The sequence below is a fragment of the Sus scrofa genome, chromosome 1 (assembly GCF_054392235.1).
Source record: "Sus scrofa isolate SSC_HxYL_T2T_F1_AM1 chromosome 1, Sscrofa_HxYL_maternal_Yorkshire_Landrace_v2.0, whole genome shotgun sequence".
Lineage (NCBI taxonomy): Eukaryota > Metazoa > Chordata > Mammalia > Artiodactyla > Suidae > Sus > Sus scrofa.
In genome coordinates, this window is record NC_139383.1 from 209,917,020 (window position 1) to 209,939,540 (window position 22,521).

At 38.1% G+C, this 22,521-nt stretch overlaps 2 protein-coding genes across 51 annotated transcripts in view; both read left to right on the plus strand.

Annotated features, from left to right (window-relative positions):
• ELAVL2 (ELAV like RNA binding protein 2) overlaps positions 1-9,153 on the plus strand; it is a 172,067-nt gene extending 162,914 nt beyond the window's left edge. For 17 of the 50 annotated variants that reach the window (XM_084983445.1, XM_084983486.1, XM_084983555.1 and 14 more), the window contains 2 exons: positions 5,784-5,822; positions 6,394-9,153. In XM_084983445.1, coding sequence (XP_084839571.1) covers positions 5,784-5,822; positions 6,394-6,721 — 367 coding nt within the window. In that variant the 3' untranslated portion in view covers positions 6,722-9,153. Of the gene's footprint in view, positions 1-5,783; positions 5,823-6,390 lie in introns of all 50 variants that reach the window. The other 33 variants (XM_084983463.1, XM_021062802.2, XM_021062839.2 and 30 more) reach the window with 4 other exon arrangements.
• A 2,490-nt stretch (positions 9,154-11,643) lies between these two features.
• Positions 11,644-22,521, plus strand: part of LOC146406979 (uncharacterized) — a 449,061-nt gene continuing 438,183 nt past the window's right edge. The window contains exons 1-4 of the mRNA XM_085014099.1: positions 11,644-11,789; positions 12,590-12,678; positions 13,102-13,194; positions 15,075-15,134. Of these exons, the coding sequence (XP_084870225.1) occupies positions 11,644-11,789; positions 12,590-12,678; positions 13,102-13,194; positions 15,075-15,134 (388 nt within the window). The remainder of the gene's footprint in view (positions 11,790-12,589; positions 12,679-13,101; positions 13,195-15,074; positions 15,135-22,521) is intronic.

Sequence of the window (22,521 nt, forward strand, 5' to 3'; positions counted from 1 at the left end):
GAATCAGGATTAAATTCTGAGAAAGATTGGGCGAGAGTACTGAAATGGCAGGATGGCAGAATGCCTGAGTTTTGAAATGGCAAGGTATGCAGGTAACTCAAATATTCAGTTGTTGTTAACTCTTGTATCTACTCTCAACTTAATCTAGTCCTCTTCCTGTATGCCATGTGAGTTTTTATTTTTGTTTTTTTGATTGGGTAAAGCTTTACAGGGTGTTCTGGTGGTCGTTAATATTTTAAAAAATATCTCTGACCTTTTCATGCTTTTATCTTTTAGTTCCATACGTAATACGTAATTAATTCAGCAATTCTTTCTTGTCATTTAAAAAGAAATTTGGGGAAAAAGGAATAAGAATTCTCTATTGTAAGGGAAATCTGGTTTCAGAGAATTGGGTAGCTGTTCGCACTGTGGTGCAACAGGATCTGTGGTGTCTCTGCAATGCTCGGACACAGGTTTGATCCCCAGCTCAGCACATTGGGTTAAAGAATCCAGCATTGCTGCAGCTGTGGCCTGGATCTGATCCCTGGCCCAGAAACTCCATATGCGGAAGGGTAGTCAAAAAATTAAATTAAAAAAAAAAAAAAGAAAATGGGGAGATGATTATTGTCCTTTCAGATTCTTAAATCTTGTCTCCATCACTCCACTTCCCATTCCTCCCATAATCCATCATCAGATACTGAATTATAAACTAGTCTTTGAGCTCAGTGAAGGTGTTTGGTCTAGGTTGAATTCCTAAAGTTCAGGTTTAACCTGATGTGTGTGTGTTTGCTTTTCTTTAGTATCTTTTATTACCTTGATTTTTTCCCCCCCTTCTTCTGTTAAATTAAGGTTGAATCTTCTTCTTTCACTTCATAAAGACTCTTGAATTAAGGACTGGATGGCTTTGTTGGTATTTTACCCTTCTGCAGTTCAGGACGAGGTCATTACTCAGGTCTTTTGTCCCTAAAGTCTCTGTTCTAATGCTCTTAGCCTTGTGTTTGTCACCTGCCCACTGACACTTAGAATATTTCACACAGTGTGTTTTTATGTTGTCATAGTGCCTCAGGAGTTGAGAAAGACTGGCGAGTACAAGTCTTAATAGTCAGGGATGCTTTTTGTATTAAATGTACCATATCCTTTAAGGTAAAAAAAATTAAAATCTGTGTAATAAGGGTTAAGTTTGAAAGTGGACTTGTGAGGTTTATGGCTGTGTCAAGTCATATGAATAATTAGAAAAAGAATTATTTTAACTTGAGCACTGCTGATCCAGTACGCTGATTTAATTGACTGTGCTTTTCAAAATAAGACCAGCCTTATTTATTTGGATGGATAGTGTAATTCAGCCTCCTTAAGTATATTCTTGGGACATGGTTATCTGAATTTAACTTTCAGCCAAAGTTTTTTCTTCTCTCGTCTTGTGGAGCAGTCTTAATTTTATTAAATGTGATGTAGTTTAATGGCCTGTTTGCCTGCTTCTGTAAGGCTTTATGCATTTTTAAAGGAGCCTTTTAAATCAGCACATGAGTTTCATTTAAGGCATGTGCTGGTTGCACTACCACAATTTCCCTTTGGAAGAAACTGGTATCAATCCTCCTGAATAATGTTTGTTCTCTTTTAGAGGACATTTGATGCCATCAAATTAGATAAGAGGGCGAGTTGATGATTTTGTTGGGGGTTAACTTCAAAGCAGATCTTGGTGCTTTAGAGAGATTTTCTTACCCATTAGTAATCTCTCTGTATATTTTTATTTCTGACTTTAACTTTACATTTCCCCTTTCATTTGCATGTGGTCTGTCAGCAAATAGTCCATAGTCTGTCAGCAAAATTTCTTAGAAACTAGGCAGATCCTTCTTTTTATTTCTTCTTCTTAAACATCTAGCTTTGAAATGGGAATATGTTTCTATTCAAAATGTTGCCCACTTATAATCTGAAATGAGGCATATAGCCATAAATTTTATATGTGTGTGTATATATACATAATATATAAATTATATGTACATGGGGGCTTGTGCTATTACATCATTCATTCATTCATAACCCCTAATTACACACAGAAAATAAAGATCAGGATGAAAAAAACAGTCTATCAGTGTCCTAATTATCATGCTAACTGGGCTTTGTATTTTGCTTACATAATGTCTTAGTAAATAATATACCTTGAAAGCAAGAGTCGTAAAGTTATGATCTTGATAATTTGGAATTTTTTGTCTGACTTTATGTGAGATGTGTGATTATTTTGTCTAACCTTGTAAGAGGGGTTGGTGAAATAATCAGCTCTGCTTTTTATTATTTACTTGGGTTTCCTTTACTGGTATCACCCTCACTATGACGATGATGATAATGATTTGTTGTTTGCAGGAATTTTTTTTTAAACTACCTCTTCTTTGAGGGTTATTTTAATTAAAGCTAGGCTTCCCAATCTAATCCTTATTTACATGTTATTTGTGAAGTGGATTAGGTCCACACTAAAGAACAGGGGACCGTGGTCACTGTCCCTTTGAGGACTTTTCAGTCTTCCCTCAAGAAAGTATGTGATCTAGGAGTTCCCGTCGTGGCGCAGTGGTTAACGAATCCGACTAGGAACCATGAGGTTGCGGGTTCGGTCCCTGCCCTTGCTCAGTGGGTTAATGATCCGGCGTTGCCGTGAGCTGTGGTGTAGGTTGCAGACGCGGCTGGGATCCCGCGTTGCTGTGGCTCTGGCGTAGGCCGGTGGCTACAGCTCCGATTCGACCCCTAGCCTGGGAACCTCCATATGCCGCGGGAGTGGCCCAAGAAATAGCAACAACAACAACAAAAAGACCAAAAAAAAAAAAAAGAAAGTATGTGATCTAAACCAGCTATAATGGGAAAAAAATAAAAAAATCATTAAAAAAAAAAAGAAAGTATGTCATGCATGGGAATGAATGAGGGTACTGGGTGCAGTAAACATATTCAGTATGAGTAAAGAATACTTTAATTTTATTTATTTATTTATCTATTTTGGCTTGTCTTTTTAGGGCCGCACCTGTGCCATATGGAGGTTCCCAGGCTAGGGGTTGAATCAGATCTGTAGCTGCTGGCCTACACCACAGCCACAGCCACGCAGGATCCAAGCCGTGTCTGCGACCTACACCATAGCTTACGGCAATGCCAGATGCTTAACCCACTGAGCAAGGCCAGGGATTGAATCTGCAACTTCATGCAACAAGGACATAATAGTAATAGACGCTATTACTCTCTAGAGTTATACTTCTTTTCTAGGTCTTTCCAGAGCTCAAAGACAGCCATCTTTCATATGTGATCACTTAAAGATGGAAATCAGTTTTTAATGGAGACCAAGTTGGTAGCCTCCAGGATCACCCAGGAGAGTGTGGGTGATGATGGACAGCAGTAGGGAAAATAAATATTTAAGTGCCCATGGAACATATACTTTTAATTTAAAAACAAAGTATTCTTAGAGTTCCCGTTGTGGCGCAGCTGACTGCCTGGTTCATAGTTTCCCAACTGCTGCAAGACTTGGGGTACGTGGTGTCTTCAGCCCGCTTCCACGAGTGGCACTGAGAGCAGGGAAAACTGCTGGGTCCAGCCGTGTGCTGACAGGAGTTTTCAGTGTTCCCTTGGTCCTGTTTCTTGGGTGCTTTCTTCCTCCCAGCTCTTGTTGTTGATGGGAGAGGAGGGAGGGGCACGGAGAGCAGGAGGAGAGGGAGAGGTAGATAATTTGGCCTGATCCAAAGGACTGGAATTTTTCCTGAAATGGGTAGTGAGTGAAGACAGTGTTCAGGAGCATGGTATCTATCTTACAGGATTTCAGAGTTAGGGCATACATGAGGCCCATGGAGAGGGTCCTCGGAGATCTTGGTATAAAAGTCCTAGGCCTCCTGCCTGGAGAATCCTGGCATGGAGAGTGACAAATGGAATGTCTCTCTCTTTTTTTTTTTTTAACACATGTAACTCATTTCTGGGGTACTTTTGATTTCCACCCTGTCTTGAAAATACTGAAAATGTGCTTAGGAGATTCTATCTTTGGTCTTTGGGTTAGTGTCCTAAGTTGGTGGTGACAGCACTGCCTCTGGGCCTTTGAGTACTTTGGAGGGAGACCTCAGCGTGTTATGTTCTACAGGTGTTATATGCCAGATGCTTTCTATCTTGGTCACTCCAGCAATTCATGAACTTTGCTATATCGTATTACTGTTTGGTTGATGATACAAATTTGTTTGCTTCCTATTTCTGGTATTTGTGGCCTTTTATCTTGGAGTTTAAAGGTATGGCAGCTTTGACTGTACTCATCACCTCTGCACAAAACAAAACCATCTACCTATGTACTTTTTCCACACATGTGCTCTTTGCCTTGCATGTGAAAACAGGCACTCCAGCCAGTTCTCCTGATAGTCTTATTCTGGATTAAATAGTTAAGGATAATGTTATAAACCTGCAGTGACCAGGCTGTATGCTATGGTAATGAACTTGTTCCTGCTCCCAAGAGGGCATGGAGACAAGACAGACACAGATCATGCTCCTTTGTCACTGTGATTTGTTCTTCTTCTTAAAATACTCTGCATTATGTCCGTTTGTCTCCTTCTTTTCATTTTTACAAAACACACAAAGTGCCCAGAGGTGATTGGGAATAGGAATGTGTGAACATTATTTTTCTAGTTTTGAAAAACCAGTCTAGATGTCTTTTGGCTTTTGTAAAACTAGGAGGTGTTGCTGTCTCTTGAGTGCTCTAGTCTTACTTGAGACCACAGGTTAGACAGTAAGGTTGAAACATTTTTCAAACTTAGCCTTTCACAGGTGTTAAAAAATTCTTCCCCTGACCCAGGGTCTTACTTGGAGTGTTGAACATTGTGGCAGTTGAGATATTAAGTTATGCCTACCTCCTCTAAGCATGTGTGATCATATGGTATGCATTTCAGAAATATGGAACATCAGGATGGTCTTATTGAAACTGATGAAGCAAGAAGAATCAAGTACTATAAAATTAATTGTCGAAGTAGGAAAAGGGTAGAGAGTTTTAAAGAGTACCTCCCTACCCATCTACTTTTCTTTGAAAAATTTTAAGAGAAGCTCAAGTTGTTGGTTGATTTCTGTCTACCTGGCTTCTTGGGCTATGCTTCTTTTTCTTCTTTTTTCCCCCATTGGAATATAGTTGATTTACAGTGAGGGCTGTATTTCTTGTAGCACAGTCAAAATCAGCCTCAGGCTGGGATCTGAACTTGCTTTGTTGCTCAATGTCTTAACTTTCTGCAGACCTTAGCCAAGCACTTGAGAAATGGGAGGTTTAGCTGAGGTTGTCTATAAGGTTCTTCTTACATGTAGTAATAGCACTTTGATTTTAAGTAATGTAAGTCCTTTGTATTTGGGAGGTTGAAGGGAAATTTATGGAATTCTTTGTAAACTTCAGAGTTTGAGTATCAGTGTCACCATTTACTAATAACCCTTTGGTCTTGAGCAAATTCTTAATCTGAATGCCTTAGTATATTCAGAAACCAGTGGCTGTGAAAATCAAAAGTAAAAACATGTAGGTGCACGTGGAGTGCTTGAAACTTGCCTGCAAACGTTAACTATTTCAGAGTTTCCTCATATGACCACATCTCCTGTCTGTTTCACTGACTCTTCTAGAAATAAACTGTACCCATTGAAAGAGCTACTGTCTTATGGCATTGGGTACACATTTGCTCAGAAACGTAAAAGGACCCATTCTTTTGAGACTTGACATACAATTAATATATAAACATCCCCTTGGAAGACAGCAGTAATGAGCCCAGCTTTCTGGACATCAGGGGGAAAAATTAAAAACTGAAGTTTGCTAAATGTGTGTTTTGCAGGTTGGACAATCTGCTCAATATGGCTTATGGAGTAAAGAGGTAATGATAGAGGTTCACGATACTCATAATCCCTTACCATGAATGATTAGTTTCTTTGATTTGGGGAGTGACACCCTTCATAAGTTTGTGTTGGATTTTCTTTTGCATGTACAACCTAAAGAAAGGCTGCTTTTTTGAAGCACGTTTGACTCAAGGAATATTTTTATACCACTGGATGCCACCTGGTCTTTAAAAATTCCATTATTTGTTTTATATTGCATTGCGACGTTACAGCATGTTTATGTATGTATTAGTCCTTCCTGCCCCCAATCCTGCTTAGTTCATGAAGCCAGTTCCAAATAAATCTCTGTTATTGTGGATAATACTTTTCAATACAGTGTAGAATGGCCATTTCATAATTTATTAATACCTCGACAGTATAGCATGCTACTCCAAGCCACACAGACTTTGGTTGAAACATGAAATTGTGTGTATCTGTTGGGAGAGAGGGGGTCAACTGGAACTCCTTCCTGGGTTGGGAACGGGGAAAGAAATAAGTTCATGACTGTAACCAACCTCTGTTTCTATTGTGTGTGCGTGTGTGTGTGTGTTTCCTATTTTTGTTCAGTAGGTTTTCTCCAATGACCATTGATGGAATGACCAGTTTGGCTGGAATTAATATCCCTGGGCACCCAGGAACAGGGTGGTGTATTTTTGTGTACAACCTGGCTCCTGACGCAGATGAGAGTATCCTGTGGCAAATGTTTGGGCCTTTTGGAGCTGTCACCAACGTAAAGGTCATCCGTGACTTTAACACCAATAAGTGCAAAGGTTTTGGATTTGTGACTATGACAAACTATGATGAGGCTGCCATGGCGATAGCTAGCCTCAATGGATACCGTCTGGGAGACAGAGTACTGCAGGTCTCCTTTAAGACAAACAAAACGCACAAAGCCTAATGAGCTCTTGTCCTCAGTCCATTTATATATGAAAACTATACCACAAAGGCAAGTTAAGAGAAACTTTATACATTAGTAAATGTCTTTGTAAGTCAGTGTTGAGATGGGAATAAAACGACTACTTAGCATCCTAAGAAATATGTGAGATTTTTTATTGCTAGTATTTGAATTAAAACTTCTTAAATATCTTTTATGTTTGAATATGGACAAGAGGTACAGGGTTTTTACCTGTCACATTGCATTCTATTGCCTTCTTTGAAGAAGGTGGACCTTTTAAAGTGTTTCAGCTAAGGGAAGACATTTCTTTTCTTTTTACATAACTGCCTTGAACCTGTGAGTAAATACTGAGGCTTTGTGTTGTAATTCTTCAGTTGGTTGTGTCTTTTTTCCCCCCTTTTTTTCTTTTCTGATTAGCTTTGTGTTTGGTTTACATTTAAAGCATTGCTGTTATGTCTAAGAAAAGTATTTTGAAGTTTACATTTTTATTTATGAAGTTAAAAACAGTATTTATTTTGTAATTATGATTTGGGTTGGGGAAGGGGGGGGCTACATTATAAACGCTTATTGTAAGAATACTGGAGAACTTTTCGTAAAGCAGTACCTTGCCAAAGAGATAAGAGCCTCTTTGATGTGGGTTTAAAAAAAGCATCTATTTTTATAAAAAAGAAAATTTGGAGAAACTTTTTACTGGTCCTGGAACAAATATTTTGACTTGAATACTTTGAGAAATCTCTTCATATGACACCTAGTGAGCTTTTAAAATTTACCAGGAAATTTGCAGCGGTTGGAAAATTTAGAAAGATTTATGATGTAGAAAATACTTTTGAGATCTTTGTATGAAAGGTGTAGAATCAATGGGGGAAACACTGCTGGTTTCGTTTTTGTAATCACCAGTGGAGTGTCTGATCATCCTGGTTATTATGTGATAGGTGGCTCACATTGATTTGTGATTTTGAAACAAAAAAAAAATTTACAAAAGAATATATAAGAGCAGGCAAGAAATTTAAATTACCAAGAGATGGGGGAAAAAAAATCTGTTCTTCCTAAAGAAATCCCTTCAGATAGAGCTCATGGTGTTTAGTGATGTACTTGCAGTATTGTTTGAAGAATTGTTTTGTCTTAAGGATAAAAGATGTTGCACATGATTTGTACTGCAGCAAATCGGCAAAAGTGATCTGAGTTGGATATATTTGAAGGTATTTTGAAAGTTACGTTCAAGGCTAACACCTGAGCTTTGTGTAATGTAAATAAGACCTTGTGTTTATGAACCTTTCAGCTAATTTGATTTTTTTTCCCTTACATGCCAAGTGATGTTCAGGTTTTGAATGTTTTTGTATCAGTTTTTTCCTTTGTAAATGGCATTAACATTGTTACTTGAGGTCTTGCTTAATCACTTTTGTTGTCCTGAGGACTTGAATTTACAGTGCATCAGATTTGTTGCTAATTTTGTCTGTAGATAGTCTAGCTTCAGCTGTTTATGGTGATGCTACATTTTCGTTTATAAATATGTTTGTGGTAAAAAAAAAAGTATAACCATAGGTTTTGAACAAATTTCCTTACATTTTTCATACAAAAATCATAAATATCTGTATGCTATTGAAATTTAACTTTGTATGATGCTTAAACCACTATTTGGGGAAATAATAAAATAAGTCTTTACCATGTATGAAAGAAATTTTAAAAAATACAAAATATTTTCTGATTAGCATCTAGCTTATAATAAATTTTCAAAAAAGCTGAAGGCAAAAAATGCCTTCATCAGGATGCACTGAGAACTATATAGTTACGTCCTGCTTTTTGTATAAACTGAGATGCTCACATGCTTCCCCTTAGAACAGGCAATGTGCTATGCATAACATAGTTGTACATTATCTTTGCGGTTGCGTTGAGTTTTATTTTTTATTTAAAATTGTAGTTATAAAATTTTTCAGTATAGTACAGTACATATACTGTGAGGCGCGTGCTAAAGTGAATAAGCGAGTTTTCATGCTGACCCACTCAATGCTATTCAGAATCAATTGGCTTAGCACTTTCTCATATCCTTAGGTGCATTTAGATTGTCAGAGTTAACCTGCGTTTAAAAAAAAAAAAAAACTAAAAAACAAAATACATGTATATACTTAAAAAAAAAATAAGGTTTCCCTCATGGGAAAACAGCAGCTACATGCTTCTTTCCTATACTACTGTAGCAAACCAAGGCATTGATGAGAGGGCATGCAAATTGTGCTTCACTTTACAGTGTTTATCAGAGCACTTAATAAAATGTAAGGCTGGTATTTATTTGAAGTTGTACAGTATGACTTAATTCACATCTGTTGGAATAGAAAATATATTCTGTTGAGTATTTAAGAGGCTGTACATGTTTTCTTTTGTGTTTGGATTCTTTGTACTTTTTCATGTTCAGTACATCAATAAACAAAGTTGAAGGGAAAGAACAGTGTGGTGAGTAGGTCTTTATACATTTTTGGGGGTTCATGTGCTCAGTCTAATAAAACTTGCTTGAGTTAAAAGAGGTTCCCTCAGAGCCTTAGTTGAAAGCAGTGTTACCTAAAGTAAGAATTCGAAAAGGCACGTTACTTGAAATAAAATGTGCAGAAAAATTTATTTGAATGACACTTTCGATTAGCTTTCAAATATTACTTGAGTAATTTTTATAGGAATATGTGCTTTCATTGGCTAGTTGTAAAGTTTGGGTAATTGGATGCTGGCATTGTTCTATACCTCTGATTTAATAACCATCAACTTTAAAAAAAAAAACTTTTTTTTTTAAACAAGAATTGCCCATACATGTTTTACTTGAGCTAAAAACAAACAAAAAAAGTAGCTTATTCTGCTGCCACAGGCAAGATGTAATTCACCCATAGAATTAACTGTTGTTGAGCGAAACTTACTTCGTTGCCCAAGTGCCAGATTGTCAAGAGACTCTTTGCTAAAATCAGAAATCCAGTTTCCATTAGGTTAAGATCGATGTGTGTAATACACATGTACAAGTCATGAACTCTGCCATCCCCGTGTTTCACATATGTGTATGTATGTATGTGTGTGTGTGTATGTACACACACGCACACACACACATATATTCCACACTTGTAACACATCCTTAATAGATCTGTGGAGGAAGAAAAAATACTTCTTGCTCATCTGTTATATTAAGATTCTGCTTCTATAGAACTTAAGAAAATTTGATATGATAATGAACTACTATTCTTTTTTTTTTTAAACAAAATATACTAAGTGGCTTCTTTTAATTTGATTGTATCTGTCAGCTCTTTTGATAGAAAAAAGCCATTCTAAAAGTAATTGTCCTGAATTCACAACTTCGTAGTCAAGAGCTTAGCTGAGTGACAAGACAGTTCCTTTTCTTCCAACATGCAATTAATCTCAAATCTCCATACTCCCTTTTTTATTATATGAATTTAATACTCTAATTTTGTGATGCTGGAACACCCTCCCCTCACCTCTCTTCTCTTGCATGCTTATCAGTATTTTGACTGGTTTGCATGTCAGCAGTTCTTTTTTATTAGAGCGGATAAGGGAAAAATTCTCCGTAAAGGTTTGTGAAACTGCTGGTACGCTGGAGGAAAAATTTTCTCCTTAGAATCCTTTCTCAGCTTAAGCTCGCAAATCACCTAGGGTATCGCAATTCAGTGTTAAAGTAGCCAGTGTAAAATTTTAATCTTAACATCATTTTACATTATTATAATCTGATTTGAGGAAACCTGTTAGCAATTTAAGTCTCCTGTTTTTTAAAAATAAATAGATTGCAAAGTCCTAGCCTTACTTTATAGACACTCAGAAATGTAGCAGAAACTTACAATTTCCCATTCAAGGAGTTACATAGAAATGAGAAAATGCATATACTTTAATAATATGTTGAAATTTTAATATACTTCTTATAGTAATAGGGGTATACCGTGTAAAGTAGAAGATTTAAAAAAAATGAAATAGGCAGTGCTTTTGATCCTTTATTCTTCTGTTAACATATTGGATCTTCAAACAGGAAAAAAACAAAACTATTGCTAGATTCATAACAGGATTATTGTTTGAAGAGCATTTGTAGCCTCAGTTATTACAGCAAGTGGTTCATCTTTCTCCACTATTGTTTATATTCTTTCTTTGGAAATTTTCAAAAGTCTCAATTCCCTTCAAGTTGGAAAGCTTAAAACATCTGAACCATTAATACAGGCAGCCTATTGCCTACTGAAATGAACCTTTCTAGAATTAGGATTCACAGAAATATTTTTTTGGTTGTTCAACACAGGTTTATTATCTGTGTACTAAGCTATGTCCTGAGTCTATAAAAATGAGCAAGATGTGTGGCTCTTATTTTCTTGGAAATTGTCACCTAGAAGGGAGAAACAGACAAGCCGCCCTGCCATGGCTACAATGTCTTAAGTGCCCTGAGAGCCCAGAAGCAAGCATCCAGCTTATCTTGCTGCAGTTGTTATAGACCCCTTGACAATTCACAAGAGTAAATCTGCTCTGCCCTTCCTACAGATTCTGCTTGTCATTTCTTGGATTGGTTATTAGCTCCTTTGTGAAATTTTCAATCTGACATCAATATCATTTAATTTTAAGATGCTCTCATATGCATTAAGTTGTCCATATCCTTTCTGAAGCAGAATAAAAGTTATTATACACAATAAAGACACTGTCTATATGAATAGTTGGGTTGATGGTCTTGAGTGGATGGTCTTGCTCTCTTGAAACACATATAATATATGGAGTGACAGTTTGCAAAGCACTCATAATGGTAGAATATCCTGAGTATTGAAAGTATGCTGACTAGCTTTATTCTACTTTGGATTAAGACTTGCCACAATCTTAAGGTCTCAAACTCACTATTAAGATGTAATAGTTGATACTAAACTCCTCAAATACTCATGGATGTTACATTTTCAAATACATTATAGCAGTCAAGCATGAACCCCTGTTTGGAAGACATATGCCTCCCTGTCCTCACAGAGCCTGTCATGTTCTCCAGAAGATTTGTCCACATCTACAAGTACAAAGAAAATCAAGAATGCTGGGCACAGAGTACATTAAAAAGAAAAGGAGGATGGGAGTGGTGCGTTCGTGTGTGTATGTGTGTGTGTGTCTGGTGGGAAATTATTAGTGGGATAGGAATGGGCAGTTGCACAAAAGTGGTAGCAGTTGAGCTGTATCATTAAGCGTAGGTGGGATTTAAAAGAGATTGAGGGAGGGAATTCAAGAAGAGAACACTGATCAAAGACATGTAGGTAAGCTTCTGTCTATTTGTAACATTTTCTGGGCTATTAGTGGTATTTTAACATAGACCTATGAGCTCATTAAACATTTTTATTTCTGTGACTAGTTGAATCTCATAGTAGTCAGAAATTTGAGTCCACACACTTATAATGAAATAGAGTATCTAAACATTGAAATTTTGTTCTTGTTACATTGCTTATCTTTACTGTAACACTAAAAATATTTGGTATGATAAATTATATGTGACCTTTTGGAAGCTGTATGGAACTTGCTAGTAAGGACGTTGCCTTGTTTTAAAAAGGCATTTATATTTGGAGCTTGTTGTTCATTGTATTCAAAAAGACCACACAAAACTCAGTCTCCCCAGTAATAAAATACTAGACCAATCTCTTTCTCCAGTATATACTTTTCAAACTCAGTGATTTAAGAGGATAAAGTGATCCTTCTTTAGAATTTATGCTATTTCTAATACTGGTTCACTCTTAAATGTTGGATTTATATTTCATATTTTTCTTACCTATCAAGTATCACCCTGCATAGAAGGTGGGGGGAAAATTTTAAAACCTAAATGGTTCTCAGCTATTTCCAAGAGGAGGGTTTAGTTTGACAGCTTTTTACCTTTTTGTGATTGTTTTGAAGCGCAGTTAATAGGCACACCTTGCATTTCAGTGAAGAACCACTGGAAAGAGAGGCAGCTCATTTAAATAGCCCTTCAGAGGAAGGGGTTGGTAGGTCGGTTTGATCTGCAGGAAACTTTTGACCTACAGATTATCTGTATCCCCAGCTATCACTGACTCTGATTTTCATTATGCACTCCTTCTGAGAATCCTCCTGTTCTCTTTGGGAGCATCCGGGCATACTGTGGATTTCCCTGCAGATGTGAAGAAGCACACACATCCACCCTGTGGAGTGAAGCAAAGTTGGCGAGGTAGCTTTGTTCCCTGGATTGGGTTGAGTTGTGACAGAGGTGGGACAGCTGTGGGAGAATTGGGGAGGGAGGCCATGACCCACAAATGGTAGATTTTGAGACATCCAGAAGTTGCACAGCCTTTATTTCTCAAACCTAGAAGTACCACTGAAGGACCATGTTGAAAGTAAACCCATGTATGTTTACATACCTGTTCTGGGTCTTTTCCATTTTCAAAACATAGGTTTTGTGAAGTTGCAAGTAGTTACAATTACAAGAAATAATGCAGATTTTTCACAACAACAACAGCAAATCCCTGAGTTACTTACCAAAAAGGGTAAGTAGCTATTGCTGATACATTAAGAAATTGCAGTTGTTACTGATTTACTTAAATATCTTTAGCAGAATTTAATCTCTTGAGAATGGTTGCTGCTGTGTGTTCTCCATATGTACACAAATCTATGTTGAGACGTATTCTGCTTTTAAAGAGTTACTCTATGAGAAGTGCGTTTTACACCCATGCCCTGCTCAAGGAAAACCTCTTTGCTTCAAGTAATTGCTACTGGTGTTTTCTGTCTTAAGATTAAATGGCTTGAGTACCAGGTGATAAGGCAGATATTTGGTCTTCCCTAAATGAAGGGTGATGAGAATTTCTTATAAGATATTCTGAAACTCAAACCTAATAAAGATAATTTGCTTTCTGGTGTGACGGTAGTATTGGTAGTATTGGTTGTGCTTCTTAAACTTTTTCATGGTGTAGGCTACAGTCTTGAGGAAATCAATACCTCTCTACACCCATTACCCTTTTATAATGTGGAAGCACACATGTTGGCAAGCTCTGCTTTAAATACATTATTTTTTTCTTCTTCTGTTTTTTAGGACTGCATCTGCAGCATATGGAAGTTCCCAGGCTAGGGGTCGAATTGGAGCTACAGCTGCCAGTCTATGCCACAGCTACAACATGGAATTGGAGTCCTGTCTGTGACCTACACCACAGCTTATGGCAGTGCTGGATTTTTAACCTACTGAGCAAGGCCAGGGATGAAACCTTCATCCACTTGGATGCTATTGGGATTCATTTTCTCTAAGCCACGATGGGAACTCCCTAAATAAATTATTTTTTTAAAACTTCCCTCTGGTGATTCTTTCATTAAATGTACATTGAGCACCTACTTCAGATGAGTTGCTGTGCTGTTTCAAGGCTAAAGATATAATTTATGTCTATTTTTACTCTGGTTTTGAGCTGGAAGACACCTCAGGGGTGTCTTTGAGCTGGAGGACATCTCTTGTTCACCTTATTTTACAGGTGTGAGTCAGGCCCAGAGAAGTTATTAACATTCTCCAAGGTTCTTTTGCTAACATGAGACCTGGCATCTGAACCCAGTTCTCCTAACTCTTGGAATTCTGCCCTTTGCTATCATTCAAGTATTAAAACACACACTTAATTAACTTTCATAATCTCTGTCCTTTTGTGGGATCAGATTTCTTGATTCCTGCAGGATATGTAAGGTATCTAGAAGTTGAACATAGGTAAGTGCATGTAGTATTTTATTATGATACACTCAATATAATTTCCATCCTTGTAGATAATTTCAATCAGTAGAAATATAGTCACTGTAGAAAATTTATAAAAAGTAGCAAGTCAAAATTTACTCAGTCCTCTGGAAAAACATACCTTTTTAACTCTGATACTTCTTTGTTTGAAGTTGTGAGTATGTATCTCTTATTTGTTAAGATTTTAAACATTCAGATTTTTTTTCCTTGATGAAATTATTTTCCTCCTTTTGATTTTGTTCCTGAGTGTATGAAAAAAATTTTTTTAACAGACATAAATGCGTTTTTGATTTTGGTTTAAGATAGGGCACAGGAAAGCTGTTGTCTAGTTTTGATTCTGTTGATTGCTGCTGGAAATCAGGGAGGTGGAAAAACCAGGACTTTACGTGATTTCTCATTACAACCCCATTCCTCCAGCTTTTTATAGACTGAAGACAAGTGGAAGTCTAGAAACTGGGGTAATGTCTCTAAGCCTCAGTTTGGGGAGGTCTCTAAATGCCTACTTGCCATTGTCTAAGGCGGGCAGTTTGGTTGCAGGTTTCAACTAAGCATTAGAGACTGGGATGGGAGGGGAGAAGTATGAAGCTGCTGTACAGGGGACTCACGGATATCCTAGCATAATGGTAAGTCATCTGCTTCTCTCCTTTCTTTCTTTAAAAAAAGGAAATGCTCCCTTCCTGAATAGGGGCCAGGAGAAGAGTAGGACGACGAACCCAATTGTGGGTGAGTAATTTTTCCTCCTCCTTGCATGGGTCTCTGATTGCAGTGATCTTCTGTCGAGCGAGGGTCTGGGTAAATACCGGCTCCTTATTGCATGTGCTGGGAGAAAGAACTGATGGTAGAAGAGCACTTTTAAAAGGCTTGAGGAGGCTGAAAGACGCTTGTTAGAGTGCACCTGGATACTGCCATGACATCACAGGCAGACCATAAATGGCTCTCCAGAAAGTACGACAGCCTTTTTTCACCCCTTTCTTAACAATGAGACATAGATTGGGCTTGTTCTCTATTCAAGCATCTTTATGAGTAAATGTCTATTTTTACGGTAGAGCTGCACTTTAAAAATAGCTCCAATCAGTGCAACTCTTTTCCCCCATATGTTAAAAAGTTATACATGAGTTAAAATATCTCAGATTGCTTAAATTCTTCCAGGCACGAAGCACTTCTCCTTTTTTCTTTTTTTTTGGGGGGGGGGATAGGGGCAAGAAAAGGGACAAGGGGAGGATTAAATACAAAATAAAGACTTTCTGGGCCTCCTCAACCCTGTGTTTGCTTTTTGAGACTTTTTAAACCAGTAGTGTGAGGCTTTTAAACCAAGATTTGAGATATCTTAACTGTTAAAAAATTCATTAATATTTGGCGGGTTAGTCTTCTTCCTGGAGCGATTGTTTATTTTTGTTGCTGAGAGCAATTAGCTAGAACAGTCACAGTTGCAGCTGTTAGATAGTCTAAGCTCCAGCGGAGATCACAAAAGGCTTTATGAACATTTAGAGTAAGTATTTGGATTGTTTTTAATGGGTGATTCTTCTGGAGTCTACTGTGTTAGCAAATTTGATTGGGTGATCCCAAGCCAAGTTAAATGGAAGATGGGATCATGAGACTGCTCTGTTGATCAGAGTCACTTAAATCGCTTGCTTTGTAGCAGCCAGGGTGGCTGTGGCTGCTGGCTGTGGAAAGAACCTGTACCATGGCTTTCTCTGTGTATCTTTCCTGTGTGAAAACCAGGGCGTGGCTCATCCCAAAACACTATACCCAAAACTGTGTTTTCTCAGGAAATTTGTCCTTTTGTATTTACTCCTTGTTTGTTGCTTTTGACTTGTGGCTTTTGTGGGATAATCTGCATGTGTAAATGCAAGAAGGAGATTCACAGATACAATCTGGTGCCCATTGACTTATATCTTTAGGAAAGACTGGTTTAGAAAATCTTGGCTCCAGTTGAATGCCTGACACTTGCAGAAACAGCAACTCAAATGAAAGGATTGTTTTGCTGTTTTTAGAGTCTGTATTTTGCCTTCAAATACAGTTCTGATAGAAAAGTATTTTTGTGTGTATTTAATAGTCATACTGTTTTAGGGTTCAAGTATGCTTTTAAATGCATGTTCTCATTTGAATATCACAATAAACTGTGAGGGGTGGGGAAATTCTGTGTTGTCTCTACTTTAATGTAAGAGTAGATGGTCTCAGAGTAGATGGGTAGCCAACCATCCACTCGCTTTTCTTTCCTGTGGCTTTACTTTGTGTAAATTTAAAAATATGTATTTTGTGTATTTTACTGCTAGTATACTGAGCTGGACAGATTGATGGACCCAGCTTTATTTTAAAGGCTGCTAGAGATTGCCCTAATGCACAAGGCTAGAGTGCATTTACTCAGTAAAGTGGTGTAGAATCATGATTTGTCACTTCATCTTTATTTGGGAGAAATCATTTGGGAATCTTGGAGGGTTTTGATAATTGTATTACAAGTAGGAATCTAAAATGTACAGTGAAAGTTTGTTTCCTGCTAGCTAGCATAAATTAAATTAGAAGTCATTACATTTTGATGAGATTTAGATACTTATATGAAGATAGCTTTAGAACAGCTTTTCAAATGGTGGTTGATTGACCAAATGGCAGTTTGTTTGATCAGCCAGCTTGAATCTATTACTAAGTCAGGTTCCTCTTTAATCACCCCCCCTTCCAATAAAAATTTTCATATAATTGGAGAGGTTTAAGCACTAGTGAATTAAAAGTTAATCTCATAACTTTAACAAAGTTTTTCTGTAAATATTTTCTCTCTCTCTTATTATATTTTTGGCTGCACCCACAAACATGTGAAAATTCCTAGGCCAGGGATTGAACCTGAGTCACAGCAGCAACCCAGGCCACTGCAGTGACAATGCCAGATCCTTAACTTGCTCTCTCCTGTTTTAAATGATACTATAGTCTCCTGAAGTATCATGATTTGAATACACAAAGATTTTAAACAAAATGCCAGACTTTCTTTCCTCTTCCCTTCTGAAGATTAAATAATTGTAGTAATATGAATTGTTGATGGCTTTCTTGTTTCTTCAAACTTCTAAAAATAATCAATGTTTTAAAATCTTTTGGAAATTTGGGAAGTATCTATTAGGACACCACAACATTAGAGTTGACATACGTCTATATTCAGAGTTGACTATAAGTGTATTTGATTAGTAATGTGGGAACATCATCCTGGATAAGGAGTTCAGGACTCAACAGTGATGTGGAAAAGTGTGATGTGAAGGATATGGAAGTAGGATAGATGGCTTGGCCAGAACATGTGAACAGAGGAGAGAGGGCATCTCTGTGCTATGCTCTCCTTTCCATCAGAATGAATGGAAGCTTGGGCTAACGTGCTGATAAATCAGCGAGAACCCCATTAGGAAGACTTCTGGATAAAATTTTTGCACAGTGATCCTGAGATTTTGAAGACTGGATAGCTCTGTTAGATTCAGAATAAAGCATCAGATCTTAGCCAAATTCTGTCTAAAACAAATACTGAAACACATGTAAGATATTTTGTCTTCCACAATTGTTCTCAAACTTAGGTATGCATGATACTAACCTCTGAAACTTATTAAAATAGATGCTTGAGGCTCACCCCACATTCTGATTCAGTGGCTCTTGAGCAAGTCCCAGATAAGCTCCACAAAAGAAGGGGGTTGTTCAGCCAAAGTAAAGATATATTAGCATATACTGATCGAGAGTATAGGAATTCAGTGTTCCTACTCTGCCCATTTCCTCTTCCTTCTGTATTATATTCTCTTCAGTTTCCAAGAGGCCTGTGGTTGTATATCTCTACCCCAATTTTCACCTAGAAAACTTAACTTCGTTTATTTTGGGTCAGGCAACACACTAAGCAGTCTATTTGTAATATCTTAATCTTAACATCGTGAGAGAGATGCTCTAATAATCCCTACTTTCCAGAGCAATAAGATGCGACTTAAAGAGGTTAAGAAGCTTGTCCAAGGACCACAGCTAATCAATTGTCCAGCTGGTGCTATAGCTCACTGACTGACTTCAGAGTTATGGTCCTAATGACACAGTCTGGTGTCTTGGTGAGCAGTGGGCAGCCATGGTGGAAATCCTTGATTTTACCCTAACGTGAGGTAGTTTGGTTTTACTGCTGTAAATATGTCTCCTCTTGGAAGACTCCAGCTGTTGGTTGTTGGTGGTGTGTGAAGTTTATAAATATATGTGTTTTAGCTCACTTTCTAGACCCGGAAATTCCTTAGGGTAGGCTCTCTGTTATTTAGCTTGGTGTTTCTTTCCCTTTATGCCCACCATGGTGCCATGTACATATATGGTAAGTGCTCAGAGGGTTGTAGAATACATGAAATGGAAGAATGAAGTTTGAGGACTTGCTGCCTACTCAGAGTTAGGGGTGGCATGAGACCTAGTTTATTCTTGCATTTATTTTCTCCATCTGGAAATTAGTGCTGGCACTATTCATGTTTCTTGAACATTTCAGGTGTACTTGCTTGTTTTGTGGATGAGTCAGGTTGAAAATATACCATATTGTAAAGTGATGACTTCAGGAATTCCCATTGTGGCTCAGCAGGTTAAGAACCCTATCAGCATCCATGAGGATACAGGTTTGATCCCTGGCCTAGCTCAGTGGGTTAAGGATACGGCATTCCTGCGAGCTGCAGCAGAGCTTACAGATGTGGCTCGGGTCTGGCATTGCTGTGGCTGTGGTATAGGACCATGGCCAAGGCTCCAATTCGATTCTCTAGCCTGGTAACTTCCACATTACCATGGGTGCGGCCCTAAAAAGAAATGATGAGTCCAGGAAAAATGTCGAAAAGGTATTATATTACTGTGCTCCAGAAGAAAGTACAAATCTATACACACAAGGACTTTTACTCTACATTCTGCTTTCTAGTCTCTGGGTAAAAAGTCTTCTAAGTGTGAATGATAGGGATATGAGCAGTTAATTTCTTTTCTGTTGGACAGTGTTTAAGCTACGTCTGAATAGTTGTAGACAGGAATGTCAAGAAAAGTTGAAATGTCTTTACTTTTTTTCAGAGTCCCAGGTGACCCAGTATTTGGTGTACATTTATAAACAAAAGATCTCACAGCTCTTTTTTTTTTTTTTTTTTTTTTTTTTATGGAGATATATGGTGTTAATAGCTGGAAAGTAACTATCCTTTTTTGGATTTACTCTGAGTGATAGAATACACTCTGCTTAGAGTTTATAGCTTGACTAAAGCCATTTCTTGACCAAATCCAAAGTATTTAGTGAGCCTTAACAGGTTAAGAAATTTGTCCAAGGACTACAGCTTGGACAGAGCTTATTAGTGAATGAGTATAAGAATATCAGGATGTTAAGTTACAGTGTATTAGTTCAGGCTTTTGTAACAGAACACCATAGTCCCCTGGGCTTATAAACGACAGATATTTGTTTCTCAGAGTTGTAGAGACTGGATGAGATCAGGGAGCCAGTATGGTTGGGTTCTGGTGAGGGTCCTCCTCCAGATGGCAAGCTGCCCACCTCTCATTGTGTCCTCGCAGGGTGCAAAGAGAAAACACATCAGATCTCTGGCCTTTACATATATGGACACTCATCCCATTTATGAGTTTACCCTTATGACCCAGTTACCTTCTAGAGTCTCCACCTTAGGTAACATCACATTGGGGATTTGATTTTAACATATGAATTTTGGTGGGGCACAGACATTTGGTCCATAACATATAGTGGGGAGCTCTAGAGTATATTTGGGCAGACATCACTCTGACTCACTCTGAGGTTCTCATCATATAAAGATCTTCTTGTCCTAATGGCTTTCTTGTGTTGAGCCAGTCATAAGGCTGGGCCTTATGGGTTATTCCTAATTTTCATGATGATGTTGAAAGGTTCATGATATTATTCCCATTTTACAGATAGGCAAATGTGAGGCTTGGAGAGACTTCTCATGGAATAAAAATATTTTAGCTTTTTTCATCATTGTTAGGTAAAATGAAAAAGAGTTCTCCATTTTCAGGTAGGTTAATGATAAATGATGAATTTGGTAACTAAAGCATGGTCAGGGGAGTATGTTTGGAGACTGGAACTCAGATTACTCCCTTTGTCTCTTGTGGTATATCCACCTCCAAGAGATCAGAAAGCTTGCAAGCTTTCATGAAACCTAGTTCAGATTAAATCTGTATTTTTCTGACTTGAGACTCAGGAGGGCATTTGTCTTTTTGGCGGTAAGATATTCAGTTATCTTACCACTTCTTTATCTCAATAGCAGTTGAGGCTCTTTTCTGATTTTACTGTTTCCTGTTGGTCGTGCATGTTACTACAGTCCCTGTAAGTCTATGAATTAGTTGTTGTTAATGGCTTCATTTGGCAGATGAGAAACTTGGGTAAAGGAGAAGCAGTTGTCTTGACTAATGTTGAATGCTCTGCGTGTAATTAGAACTACAGACCTTAGGTACCAGGCTGTGATTTAGAAACTGAGTGGTATCATGTGAAATGATACCTGCAGATAAATTGGCAGTAGTGCCCAATATCTAGACTGAAGTGCATACAGATGGAAGGGATGGGCTTTTCTAAAATAAAAAGCACAATATTTAGGGCATGGTCCTCGTTCCTACCATCACGACCTCTCCTCATTCCACATCACATAATCCTGGTTCCCAAACTGGATTGCTAATAAATTAGTACAGTACACAGAATAAGAAAATAGGACTCTGTTCTCCAGTGTCTTGTTCTTCTGAGTATGGGCTGTGGATCAGCAGCCTTACCAAAACCTGGGAACTATTTAGAAATGCAAAGTCACTGCAATGTGGACCACCCCCTCCCCCAGCCTACTCTGTAATCTGCAGTTTAGCAGAATTCCTGGGTTGATCCATATCCATATGCATATGAAAGCTTAAATAGAAGTGCTCTCCCACAGTTTCTCAGATTTGAGCATGCTTAAGGTTGACCTGAGAATTTGATAAAACAGATTCCTGAGCCCACAGATGAACTTGGCAGGACCTGGGTTCGTACACTAGGAGTTGTCCTGTCCCTGGACACGTTTGCAGCATTGGTTGGATGGCCCCTAGTGCCAGGATATTCCATGTTAGGGTGGTTGAACTCAATGACATTAAATTAAGATCCTGTGCAGCCAGTTCTGAGGACTCTTATCCAGGGCTGAAGATGGACTCCACACCAGTTCCACATTTATTTATTGAAAAGTACCCTACAGAGGACTAAGGTTGATGGAAAACTGTTCTGTGGTCACTAGGAGAAGGGGAAAAAGAAAAAAATATAGATAGATATGTCTAAACGATTTCTAGTAAACCATTTTATGGGTTGACCAGAAGCATTGCCCTCTTTATCCATCAAAAAAGAAAAATTGCACCTCTCAGCTCTTCTAAGATTCTACTTCCTTCTAAGAATTCTGATTGCTTCCCTTGCCAAGTGCAGCAAACACAGACCAGAACCTAGCAGCTGACATGGCCGTACTGCCTTCCCTTTTTATTTTATTTTATTTTATTTTATTTTTTATTTTTTGTCTTTTTTTGCTATTTCTTGGGCCGCTCCCGTGGCATATGGAGGTTCCCAGGCTAGGGGTCTAATCGGAGCTGTAGCCACCAGCCTACACCAGAGCCAGAGCCACAGCAACGCAGGATCTGAGCCGCATCTGCAACCTACACCACAGCTCAAGGCAATGACAGATCGTTAGCCCACTGAGCAAGGGCAGGGACCAAACCTGCAACCTCATGGTTCCTAGTCAGATTCGTTAACCACTGCACCATGACGGGAACTCCTGCCTTCCCTTTTTAAATCGATTTAGGGCAGGCAGTTCTTGTGCATCTGGGGGTTGGCTACCTACTACTTTGCCTTAAGACATTTTTAATGTGTTTATCCATTGAGAGCATTGGTACCTTAGGGTTGTAAAGGACTCTGTTAATCCAAGTGGTGAGGAAGTACCAAACCCCACCCTTGTAAGACAGCTAAATCTGCAGAAGTAGATGTTGGATGGGTTTTTTAAAAAAAATATTTTTATTGAAATGTAATTGATTTAAAATGTGTTAGTTTTTGGCAAAGTGATTCAGTTATTCATATATATATTTATATATTCTTTTTGTATTTTTGTACTTTTGCTATTTTGGGGGCTGCTCCCATGGCATAGGGAGG